The sequence below is a fragment of the Pipistrellus hanaki genome, assembly GCF_964339955.1.
Source record: "Pipistrellus hanaki genome assembly, chromosome: 2".
NCBI classification, from domain to species: Eukaryota; Metazoa; Chordata; class Mammalia; order Chiroptera; family Vespertilionidae; genus Pipistrellus; species Pipistrellus hanaki.
Genome location: NC_140504.1, coordinates 51,194,047 through 51,206,696, shown reverse-complemented (window position 1 = coordinate 51,206,696; position 12,650 = coordinate 51,194,047). Strand labels below are relative to the sequence as shown.

The 12,650-nt window shown below is 48.4% G+C and overlaps 1 protein-coding gene across 1 annotated transcript in view; it reads right to left on the bottom strand.

The window, feature by feature from the left end:
• ITGB5 (integrin subunit beta 5) overlaps nucleotides 1-12,650 on the bottom strand; it is a 111,237-nt gene that overhangs the window by 65,310 nt on the left and 33,277 nt on the right. Inside the window, exons 4-5 of the mRNA XM_084871570.1 lie at nucleotides 11,822-12,071; nucleotides 1,560-1,728 (exon numbers count right to left, since the gene is read on the bottom strand). Of these exons, the coding sequence (XP_084727696.1) occupies nucleotides 1,560-1,728; nucleotides 11,822-12,071 (419 nt within the window). The remainder of the gene's footprint in view (nucleotides 1-1,559; nucleotides 1,729-11,821; nucleotides 12,072-12,650) is intronic.

Genomic DNA, 12,650 nt, shown 5'->3' with positions numbered 1-12,650 from the left:
CTCTGCTTTAAGCATCGTCATGCCCTTCCCATGAAGAGAATTAAACAGTCATATCACTGGCCATTGCTTAAGCCTGTCGCTGGGTTCTTTCCGGAGCCTTAAAGGTGATTTTTCCCTCTCCTCCCGCCCCACCTCCAAATGAACAAAATCTCAAGACGGGAAGACAGAGGCAACCTATGTCTTCCCTGCACTGCTCGTCCCTGCCAAGGAGTGGATTTGGCAGCATGTCTCTGAAGACAACGCCTCACACCATCGATGCATGCCCGTCAAAATACCATTTTCCTTTCTGAAGCCAACGTAGACACTGTCTATTCTGTGATGCATTCGAGAGATTCAGAGCTGAGCACACTGTAGCTGTGTCCCATCTCGCTTTCTCGGAAGGCTACAAAGCATCGGGGAAACTCTGAGTCAAACCCTCTGGCTCGGCCCGCAGCTGGGAAGGGGCCACCTGCAGCCGCCCCGGCCGGGGCCTCTGGGAAGCCCTCCTCTCCGGGGCGGCCAGAGGACACCGCGCGTGACCAGCTGTGGGACCGAGAAGAGGACCTTCTTCACGCTGTTCCTTCCCCTTCGCCGTCTTGGTCGATTGTTTCGGTTTCTTGTTTCAGAAAGGAAACTGGCTCTCTGGTCACCCCGACGGAGCGAGTGGAGGGGAACAGAGCGAACCACACTGGGCACAGGCCCTCGAGGATCAGAGCGTGTGAACGGCCAGTGAAGTGCTTATTGCCTAGTGAAGGAACAGCGGCCGCTGATACAGCTTCTCCAGACAGAGTCCCAGCCTCCTTCCCGGCCCTCCCCACACCGCAGCCCCACTGCCGAGCCCGCCTCACGCTTCAAGGAAGCTTTGCCAATTGCATGTGCTTTGTGATGACCACTATGGAAAATTTTCAAAAAGTATGCATTGGGATAGCAAATTCAAGAGTGATTTTTATGCTTTGTTGTTGTTACCGGCTTGTTTTGACAGCAGGCCATTATTTTAAGAAGAAGTCATTACCAACATTCCAATGATATATTCTGCTGAGACTGGAACCCTCAAAGCGTGAGTTCATTTCTGACCTAAGTCTATGCCTTCCCTCTGGATTCATGGCTCACAGAGGAGCAGGAGGAAAACAAACAAACAGAAATGCAACCAGAGATGACATGCAGTTCTCCCCTCCAGCTGGATCCTCCACCATATTTAAGGTTTACCAACATCGGGCCAGAAAGCTCGATAAGCTTCCATGCATTTGGCTGGACCTTTAGATTTTTTTTTTACCCCTGAAGAGATGCTAAAAGCCAAATGTATAAACACACAACAGCTGTCTCCTGGCACCGACAGCATCCCATTGCTACAGCCACACCCCGACACACAGAGAGATACACGCCAGCCGGATCCATCCCTGAGCTCGGGCCCCGCTGGCGGTGGTAGCTTTCCCAGGGCCCACTGAGCTCATCCTCTGACATGGAAGCCACATGCTGGGGCGGCTCAGAGTCTGCCCTGTCCTGCAGGCAGTGTCCACGCCCACCCTGACGCTCTCTTCCCGGGCCTCCCACGAAGGGCCAGGACCGGAGAGGAGCGTTACCTTGCAGACAGCGGCCTGGAGTATGGCGTCGAAGCCGCCCTCGGGGGCGTCGCGGTTCCGGGACACCCTCTGTTTCCGAACTTCCTCGTTGAAGCTGTCCACTCTGTCCGTGAGAGGCAGCAGGTGGCGGAACCCAAAGGAAGGGACGCAGTTTGGGAACAACTTGTAACTAGAGAGAAAGAGGAAAGGAGTCACTCTTCCATCACGGTCTCTAGATCTTAAACAACCCACTATGCTTGAATTTTTGCCCGGCACCTACTGTGTGCCCCGGGGACCGGCACAGTGGAGAGAGCAAAGAGAAATAGTCTCGACTCTCCAAACATCGAGCTCTACACTGCAGGCAAGACAGCAGATACCAGGTTGTGAGTGAATGAAAAGGACGTGTGGGCGAGAGGAAGCAGCGGTCACACCAGGCTGCTGGGCTCAGAGGAAGACTCAGGGAGCGGGGCCAGGGGTTTGGGTGCTGGAGGTTCAGGGCCGGGGCAATGTCAAGGGAAGGTAACGTACGCAGCTACTCTGTGAAACCAGCTTTCCCACTCGGCTGCTGTCATGCGGCAAAGGATCACATAACCCCTTCACGTCAGCCCCCGCAGAGGCCACAGGACATGCTGGCAGATGAGCCAGTGTTAAATGCAACAGGAACGGAGATGTTCTTTCTGCTTCTTCATTCATTCATTCATAAATATCGCAACACTCAGCTATCAGCTCTCCCAGATGCAATAAATATCATTTAGAAATCAACCTTCTCCTAATGGAAAACTGTATCTAGAAGTTTGGAAAGAGGGAAGTGCCACATCTCGATAACAGGTTAGTGCACCGTATTAATGAAACACTGTGCAATCTCATCGTGAGGTGCAGGAGGTATCCCCAGCGGCCCATGCTAGGAAGGAAGAAGTTGGATCCCAGTTGTAGTTTCAGGCATTTCAGCCGATGAAATAGGGAGGCCAGCGGGGCTGCAGTGCAGAGAGTGAGGGCAAGGTACAGGGGTCCTCAAACTTTTTAAAGTGGGGGCCAGATCACGGTCCCTCAGAGAGCTGGAGGGCCGGACTATATGAACTACTAATTCCTACTGTAACACCTCGGCTGCGCTCACTGCCCAAAAAACCTGGCGGGCCTGATCAGACTCTTCTGCGGGCCGCATGTGGCCCGCGGGCCGTAGTTTGAAGACCCCTGGGCTAAGAGGAGGCGGGGAAGGCAGGCTGGACCAGCCTGCAGATCTGTGGACATGTTAAGGAAGCTTTCATTTCGGAACAAAAGATGAAAAATAAACACTAACCGAGGCCTATGGGAAAGCCCTGTGCTCCAATGCCAGCCCTGTGCCCGGGAAGGGAAACAGGCTTAGCAATTCCTAGAGATCGTGCCTCCCTGTGGCCAAGAGGCGGCGGCCAGGGCAGGTCTGCACAGGCTCCCTCCTTCTGCAGAGGCCATCTCTGGCTCCCTGAGAGGCCACTGCACTCTCCTGGGACAGACAGTGCCTGCTCCGTCCGCCAGGCACTAGCAACTCGCCAGCTCTGGACAGTCAATCCCAACGGCACCGCGGCCATGGCTCTCTCCAGATGGGCAGCAGCTAGACGTTTCCCCATCTGCTGTCCTGTTTGTTCACTCCTTCCTCCTACCCCCAAATCTTCACCTGCACCTCGTGCTTGGACAGGTCAGATTCCTCTCACCCGTGCCTGGGGCCACCCAAACTTTTCATCCCTGTCTCATTTTTCCAGAAAGAGAAGGGTTGTAGAAATTGCATTGCCATCTGGAAAAAGGAATGAGCTGAGGTCTCCTCTGGGGTCATCTAACACATGGACAGGCCTAAGAGGAAGTACATACAAACTCCCCCTTCCCTCTCCCTCTTCCTCTCAGCAGCTACTCCCTCCTGTGTCGTGCTGGTCCATGATTTCAGGTATGTGCTGACTGTCGCAGTTAATCAGGTTAGCTAAGGAAAGGGAGGAGAGGCGCACAATAATAACAGCCGTTCAATGAGAAAACCAGAAGAGCTGTGACAAGCTCAGCGAAATTGGCTCAGCATTTTTTACTTTTCTCTTTCAACCCTGAAAACAGCAATTAAGTACAGTTGGCCCTTGAACAATGGGGGGGAGGTTGAAGGGGGGGGAGGTGTTGGGGAGTGTTAGGGGCACTAACACCACATGCAGGTGAAAATCCACATATGATTTTTGATTCCCCAAAACTTAACTACTAATGGTCTACTGTTGATCAGAAGCTTTGAGGATAACATAAATAGTCTTTTAACACTGATTTTGTGTGTTTTGTATTATATACTGTACTAGAGGCCCAGTGCACAAAATTCGTGCATGGGGGCAAGGGGTGTCCCTCAGCCCAGCCTGCACCCTCTCCAATCTGGGATCCCTCTCACAATCCAGGACTGCTGGCTCCCAACTGCTCGCCTGCCTGCCTTCCTAATTGCCCCTAACCACTTCTGTCTACCAACCTGATCACCCCCTAACCACTCCCATGCCAGCCCAATTGATGTCTAACTGCTCCCCTGTCAGCCTGTTTGACCTCAACTTCCCTCCTCTGTCACCTGGTCACCTCTAACTGCCCTCCCCTGCAAAGTTGATCGCCTCCAACTGCCCTTCCTTGCAGGCCTGGTTCCTCTCAACTGCCCTCCCCTGCTGGCCATCTTGTGGTGGCCATCTTATGTCCACATAAGGGCAGTTATCTTTGACCACATGTGTTGGAGTGATGGTCAATCCGCATATTACTCTTTTATTAGATAGGATAGAGGGCCTGGTGCATGGGTGGGGACCAGCTGGTTTGTACTGAAGGGTATCCCGGATTAGGGTGGGGGTTCCCTTGGGGCATAGGGCAGCCTGAGCGAGGGGCCTGTGGTGGTTTGCAGGCCAGCCACACACCCTGGCGACCCAAGTGAAGGCCCTGGTATCTGGAACTTATTTACCTTCTACAACTGAAACTTTGTAGCCTGGAGCGGAGCCAAGTCTTCTGCTTGCTCTGTGGCAGCAGCCATTTCTATTTGGATTTGTTTACCTTCTATAATTGAAACTTTGTAGCCTTGAGTGAAGGCTTAGGCTGGCAAGGGAAGGTGGAAAGCTTGGCTTCCACTGTTGCTTAGGAAACCCAAGCCTCTCTCCTGCTCTCTGTGACTATAGCCATCTTGATTGGGTAAATTTGCATACTTGCTCTGATTGGCTGGTGGGTGTAGTGTAGTGATGGTTAATTTGCATATTACTCTTTTATTAGATAGGACTCTTACAATAAAGAAAGCTAGGGAAAAGAAAATGTTGCCGAAACCGGTTTGGCTCAATGGATAGAGCGTCGGCTTGGGAACTGAAGGGACCTGGGTTCGATTCCGGTCAAGGGCATGTACCTTGGTTGCGGGCATATCCCCAATAGGGGGTGTGCAAGAGGCAGCTGATCGATGACTCTCTCTCATCGATGTTTCTAACTATCTCTCTCCCTTCCTCTCTGTACAAAATCAATAAAATATATTTAAAAAAAGAAAAAGAAAATGTTATTAATAAAACCCTAAAAGAGAGAAAATACTTACACTATTGCACATGTTTATTGAAAAAAGTCTGCATATAAATATACTTGCACATGAACTTCAAACCTGTGTTGTTCAAGGGTCCATCATAGATAAATTTTTACTGCGGAGAATTACTACTAAGTAATTAGGAACTGGAAAATCAGCTGGCCAGTGAGAAGCCTTCTTTACAAAGAATTAATTTCAACCAGATTGGTCACCTCTAAAAAACAGCTTAGGTGGAGAAGGACAGACCTTGCTGAATATCGCTGGAATACAATATCACCTGTGGCTCCTCTAACCCTTGGAAGTCATCTAACCCTTGGAAGAGCTGAGTGACCTTTAGATCTAGTGTTTGGGGGTCTCGTGCCAGGAAATCCTTCCACCTCTGCCCTGTGTCTGCACCATAGATCCCAGGTAGGGCCGTGTGGGGGTAGGGGGGACTTGGTGGTGGTTACTAAATTAAGGGTTATGAACCAGGAAGACAAATAAAATACATATGCTTAAAGAGCCTGGAGAGCATCTCTATATATACAAGCTAATATGCTAAGTGTCCGACCTGTCACTAAAATCAAAAACAGAAAAATTCCAGCCACTGGCCTGGGAAAGAGGGAACATCCACTCTGGGCCAAGAGTGAGATGAGTCACCCAATAAAATTGCAAGTCCAGGCCCAGCAAGTCAGAATTCACTTCTTTTACTGTGAAAGAACTCCCCAGCTAAGAAATGAACGGGAAGACTAGTCCCAGGGCAGCTGGAGGGTCCTGGCAGCAGCAAACATAAAGTCGCCCTACAGGGCGGCCAGCACATCTGGAGCATGTGGCGCTCTGGTGAGGAGGAGCTAACGCACAGGTGCAGACCCGTGAGAAACAAACCACCATGAGGGAGGCCAGCAAACTCAGCCACCCGAGGGGGCTGCCGTTCCAGAGGCAGAGATGACAGAACATCCTTTAAAGCAAGGCTATTCCAGAACAGGGTATTATTGGGGGGAGGGAGGAGAGTCAGAAGGCTGTGAAAAAATAATATGAAAAATAGTCTGAAAAAGAATCAAATTAAAAATATAGTCACCAGAATTCCAAAATGAAACTTCAGAGTACAAATTAGGCAACTGAAGAACAAAGTGACAAACTGGAAGACAATTCTTCAGCAGTTTAGGGTAGAACAATTAAAAAAAAGAGGTAGGCCGAAACCGGTTTGGCTCAGTAGATAGAGTGTCGGCCTGGGGACTGAAAGGTCCCAGGTTCAATTCCGGTCAAGGGCATGTACCTTGGTTGTGGGCACAGGGAGTGTGCAAGAGGCAGCTGATTGATGATTCTCTCTCATCGATGTTTCTCTCTTCCTCTCTGTGATAAATCAATAATATATATATTTTTTTAAAAAGAAGTAGAAATTACAGGAGAAAAATTTAAAAACACAAAGTTTAGAATGAGAAGCTCTGACACACGTGGTGATATTAAAAGCAAGTGAACAGAATAGGAGAGATGAATCGAAGAGATAATGTCTGAGAATTTTCAAGAATAAGGATGTACTCTCTGATTAAACAGGCAGACCAAGTATTTCCATTTTTTGTAAGAATTGTGAGAACATTTAAGATCTCTCTTAACAACTTCCAACTATATGAGTATAATTTCAAGTATCTTGTTGTTGACTATCAATCCAATGTTGTAGATTAGATCCCCAGAACGTATTCATCTTACAACCTAGGACCAACGTCTCTCCATTTCCTCCTCTCCACCTCCCAGCCTCTGGGAACCACCACTCTCCTCTCTGTTTCTATGGGTTCGGTTTTTTTTTTAATTTAAATTTTAATTTTTTTAACAAATGAAATTTTTCATTGATTGATTAGTAGTGGAGGAAGGGAGGGAGTAATGGAGGAGGGAGGAGAGTGGGCGAGGAAGGGGGAAGAGGGAGAGGGAGGGAGGAAGTGAGGAAGGAGGGAAAGGAAAAGAAGGAAAGGGAAGGGAAGGGAAAAGAGAGAGAGAGAGAAAGAGAGAGAGAGAAAGAGAGAGAGAATATATTGATGAATTCAATCACTGGTTGATTCTTGTATGTGCCCTGACCAGAGACTGAACCCACAACCTTGGCATATCAGGACAATACTCTAACCAACTGAGCTACCTGGCCAGGGCGAGTTTGGCTTTTTTTTTTAGATTGCACGTACAGATGAGATATGACATGTAATTAAAGAAGAGCCCAATACCTCTAATAAAAGGAAAAGTGTTCAGAACCAGAAACAGCAGTTGGGTTAATCCTTCAAATCAGTGACTCTCTTGTGACTCTTCCCAGTCAGACTATTCCTATGACTCAGAATAGCAACTACAGTTCTTCAATCTAATGATTAAATTACACTACATCTTTTCTTTAATCCTCATCTGAGGATTAAATTGATGTTAGAGAGAGAGGAAGGGAGAGAGGGGGGAAGAGAGAGAGAAACATTGATTGGTTGCCTCCCATATGTACCCAGCAGGAGCCCGAACCTGCCACTTTTAGTGTACGGGATGACACACCAACCAGCTGAGCCACCAGCCAGGGCTGCTCTACATCTTTCTTTCTTTCTTTCTTTCTTTCTTTCTTTCTTTCTTTCTTTCTTTCTTTCTTTTTTTTTTTTTTTTTAATTATTCTTTAATCTTATTGCTATTGAATAGTAGTGTTCAGTTTTTGTTTTGTTTTTTGTCTTGTTGTTTGGGTTTGTTTTTTTGTTTTTTTGTGGTATTTTATTGATTTTCCACAGAGAGGAAGGGAGAGGGATAGAGAGTTAGAAACGTCAATGAGGGAGAATCATGGATCTGCTGCCTCTTGCACACCCCCTACTGGGGATGTGCCCGCAACCAATGCCCTTGACCAGAATCGAACCTGGAACCTTTCAGCCCACAGACTGACGCTCTATCCACTGACCCAAACTGGTTTCAACTATACTACATTTTTTCTTTCTCCTGTCGCAAACCTAGTACTGATCACTTTAGTCCGGTCTTTCTCGGGCACTCTAAGATGGGAAGGAATGAGTCAAGGATTGTGATCCTTTGGCAGAAACATCTGGAACAGCAGGAGAAGGAACAAACCTCAGGAAAGCTCCACGAAGAACTGCCTCTCTCTTCGCTGAGATATCCTGCACAGGTGACTAAGTCACCTCTCCTAACTCCCCGCCTCCCCACCACCCCAGGGCCCGAAACTTCCCGGGGGATGCTTCTGCTGCTCTCACCACCACAGAGAACGCTGTGATTTTTCTCTCCACATTTGCTGAAGAAAAAGAACAGACAAGAATCACAATGTCTGCCAGCCAGGCATTTTAACACAAACCAGTGACACAGGCCAGCTGTGAGACAAGAGGGAGTGGTGGGGACTGTGGCAGCCAAGCCTTAAGTGGAATTAGTCCAGCTTTACTAGACCTTCCAGTCTTTCAAGAAAACCTAGGAATCCTGGTTATTTGTGGTTAGATCTACTTTCTAAATATTGGTAACTGGTTCGCAGAGCCATTAAAATTCAGAAAGGCAGACAAAGCCTATGTAGAGGCCGGATGAGGCCCGGGAACAGATTACATACGTCCTCGGAGCAGTGGGCCATCTCCCAGGACACAGCACACGCCCACCGCTAAGCCACGAGAGAGAAGCCTCGGCCAGCTCCCTGAGCCAAGCAGTGACTCCCCGGTGCACGGCCCAGCTTGCAAAAGATAGATTTGCATAACTGAGATGTGACGTTTCCTTCACAGCTCCCATTCTTCCCTACATTTCCTGCCTGACAAGCAGCTTTTCAGTGTGCCTTGCACTCACTGTCAAGACCTTTACTGTCTGCAGTTGGCTCTGCCTTCTAGGGCTTAGGAAAGGGGCTCTGAATAAGTCGTGTGTAATAACCTGAATTCAAATGCAGGGTGCCCAGAGCCAGCCCTTCATCCTCTGCCAGCTTCCAGGCTAGCAGCTCACAGTTCGTGGGTGCTCTACAGGGGGATGAAAGGGGAGACACACCTTTGTCTATCTGGAGACAGGGCCCAATCAGAGGGCAGAGGGGAAAAGAAGCAGATAGAATCACTAATCCGGATGAACTGAAAAAAGTTTTGATTAAGATGCTGGTAACCCTGGTCAGCAGCAGAATGCCAGTGATAGAACACATGGCACTGGGACTCAGCTACAAAGGGCCTTTGAGACAGGACCAACGTAATAATGCCCAAAGCCACCGGCAGCCAGGAGGCAGTTAAACCCAGCAAATGATGACACCCAGTGCTGCTTCCTGGTTAAGGAACTCAATCTCATGTGCATATAAAGCTGCTTCTTCTCTTGAGTGTTTTTTCCACCCCTGTGTCCACTCCCAACCCTTGAGGAAGATCTATGCTCACTTCCAGGAGCCTGGACAGAAGAATCAGGAAGGATTCAGAAGAACATACACCACCAGCATACATACCACCTCAGCCCAACCACCAGCCCAACCCAGAGCTGGGAGCGGCCGAGGCTGCCAACGAGGAGCGAGATGCTGGAAAGGCTCAGGGTGCTACAACAGCTCTCTGCTCCTAGGGCAGCAGCCAAGGAGATCAAGAATCAAAAAATGACCTCACACATGGCAAGAGCCTGGCTCCCTGAGTCACCGCGGGAGGGAAAGCTGCCATGGAAAGCAGTTCAATCCTCATCAGATGTTGTACCAGCAAGAGATATAAACTTTCACTGGGTTGAGCCACTGAGCCCTGTGGTTTGTTTGTTACTGCAGCAGAGCCCAACACAACCCTTAGGCACACATCAGAGGGCGGGCGGTTTTGGAATGAGTATGATTACTTACATGCAGGTAAAGTTTGTGTGTTGTAGTATGATTTGGATGGGGGGCGGAATACAAGTCTACCCCTTATTATTTGTGTAATCTCAGGCAAATTATTTATTCTCTCTACGTCTCACTGTTCTCATCTTTATTTATTTATTTATTTTTAAAATTATATTTTTATTAATTTTTTACAGAGAGAAAGGGGGAGAGATAGAGACCTAGAAATGTCGATGAGAGAGAAACACCGACCAGCTGCCTCTTGCACACCCCCCACTGGGGATGTGCCCGCAACAAACGTACATGCCCTTGACCGGAATCGAACCTGGGACCTTTCAGTCCGCAGACCAACACTCTACCAATGAGCCAAACCGGTTTCAGCTGTTCTCATCTTTAAAATATGGCACACGTCGTAGCTGGTTTGGCTCAGTGGATAGAGCATTAATTAGTCTTCAGACTGAAAGGTCCCAGGTTCAATTCCGGTCAAGGGCACATACCCTAGGGTTGCAGGCTTGATCCCCAGTAGGGGGCATGCAGGAGGCAGCCCACCAATGATTCTCATCGTTAATGTTTTTATCTCTCCCTGTCCCTTTCTCTCTGAAATCAATAAAAATATATTTTTAAAAAAAATATATGGCACACATCTACCTTAAAGACCTCAAAACATCATGAGATTAAACAAAATAATCCATGTAAAGTATTTAGTATGGTGTTTGACACTTGATAAGAACTTAAAACTTAGCTATTCCTTATCCAGGAACATGACTAAATAAAGTTGAATATGGAGATGAGGCAAGAAAAAGTTAGGAGTCATCTATCATTGTAGACACATTACATTTAAAGGAGCACTTAAAGGACTAGAAAAGAAACAAACCAGCCCCCTCGAGGTAGTTAGGAGAGTTGGGGATATGACCCCTCCACCCCCCACACATATTCACCAGGGCAGAGACCTGCTCACCAGTCCCCCTTCCTTATCTTCCTCGGTCTTCAGCCTCCTTGCTAGAACCCAGTTCTTTAGACTAGAACGTGGGAGCAGAAGAGGCGAAAGCCACTCCTCCTGGCCCGTAAGGTCCTCCCTCCTATGAGCAATCTCCGGGCAAGATGAGCTTAGAAGCCACAGGAGGGAGATGGTGGCGTCTGGGCCCTGAGACGTGCTTGGAGGAGAGGTGCCCACTGGTCAGGAGACCCACGTGCACTTGGATGAGCAGGAATAACCTGCCAGCAGGTTGGAGCCATTCTATACTTTGGATCTGTTTCTTGCAGCAGTTAGAAACTCCTGTTCTCTAAAAACATGTCAAACATTTTCTAATTCAAGTACTTATGTTGGGGGGAAAAAAATCAGACCTTTAAAACACAGGATTTCGCCAAAACCGGTTTGGCTCAGTGGTAGAGCGTCGGTCTGCGGACTGAAAGGTCCCGGGTTCGATTCCGGTCAAGGGCATGTACCTTGGTTGCGGGCACATCCCCGGTGGTGGGTGTGCAAGAGGCAGCTGGTCGATGTTTCTCTCTCATCGACGTTTCTAGCTCTCTATCTCTCTCCCTTCCTCTCTGTAAAAAATCAATAAAATATATTTTTAAAAAATAAAACACAGGATTTCATTTTGTTTTATCACGGTTAAGTTGTAGTTTTTTACAAACAATCGATAGACTTTGAATTCACTGATCCCAAGCATCTCAGTCACTCCAAACAAGGGGAACGTTTAGGCGGTTCAGTTTGCTCCCTCCCTGATCACCTGGATCTGTCCCTTCCTGAGAACATTCTCCAAAATCTGTTAAGGTAGCAAGGAGTCCCATGCCAGGTAGGCAGGGAAACAGATGAACTACAATCATTGCAGCTTGACACCACGTTGTGACAGTTCATTTGTTCACCCAGAGGGAGAGGACAGAACTGGGTCATCGTTAACCAAATTAAACACCTAAGCCAGGTTCCCCTCCTAAGTATGTCCCCCCTGAGTCCTTCCTTTGGGTTAAGTTCTCCCACTACTCCATCCCCCCACCCTTAAATGCCCAACAGAAGGGAAGCTGGTCACTTACCCGATGCATGGGTTGGTCTGGTACCTCGGCGCTGTGTAGGAGAAAGGAGAGATGCTTTTGTCCACAAAAGACCCGAACCCCAGGCGGAAGTTGCTGGTGAGCTTCCTCATCTCCTCAGCGAGCTTGGTGCCCAGGGTCCGGATGTTGTCCAAGTCATCCTTCATGGACAGGGAGAGGTCCATCAGGTAGTACAAGTCCACGGGATAGTCCTCCACCTGCCGCACCTGCAGCTGGAAGGTAGTCTTGTCACCTGTGCCAACGGAGAGGTCGTGCGTGTTAGAGGTCATTAATGCGCTGGGGGGTGTTGGGGGGCGGCTGGAGGGATGGATTTCACTTTCACAACTGGCCACCGCTTGCTTTTCTCCAGAGATTGTGCACCTCTGAAGAAATATTTTTTCTTGGAAGTAGAGCGACAGAAAGAAATATGAGTGCCGAGGATAAAGCGCTGGGTTCTCTGTCCAAACACTTGGCTCAGCATTTTTTTTCTTTTACGTAAATCCTCACCCAAGGGTATTTTTCCATTGATTTTTAGAGAGAGTGGAAGAGAGACGGAAAGACAGAGAGAAATATCGACATGAGAGAAACACATCAGTGGTTGGCTCCTGCACGAGCCCCGACAAGGGCCCGGGACTAGGGAGGAACCTGCAACTGCGGTACATGCCCTTGACCGGAATTGAACCCGGGACCTTTCAGTCTACAGGCCAATGTTCTATCCACTAAGCCAAACCAGCTAGGGGTTGGCTTAGCATTTTTAAGAAAAGTCTTTCACAACCATCTTCTTAGTGATGTTCTGTTTTCTCAGCAAAAAGGACACTTGGGTAATTGGTGG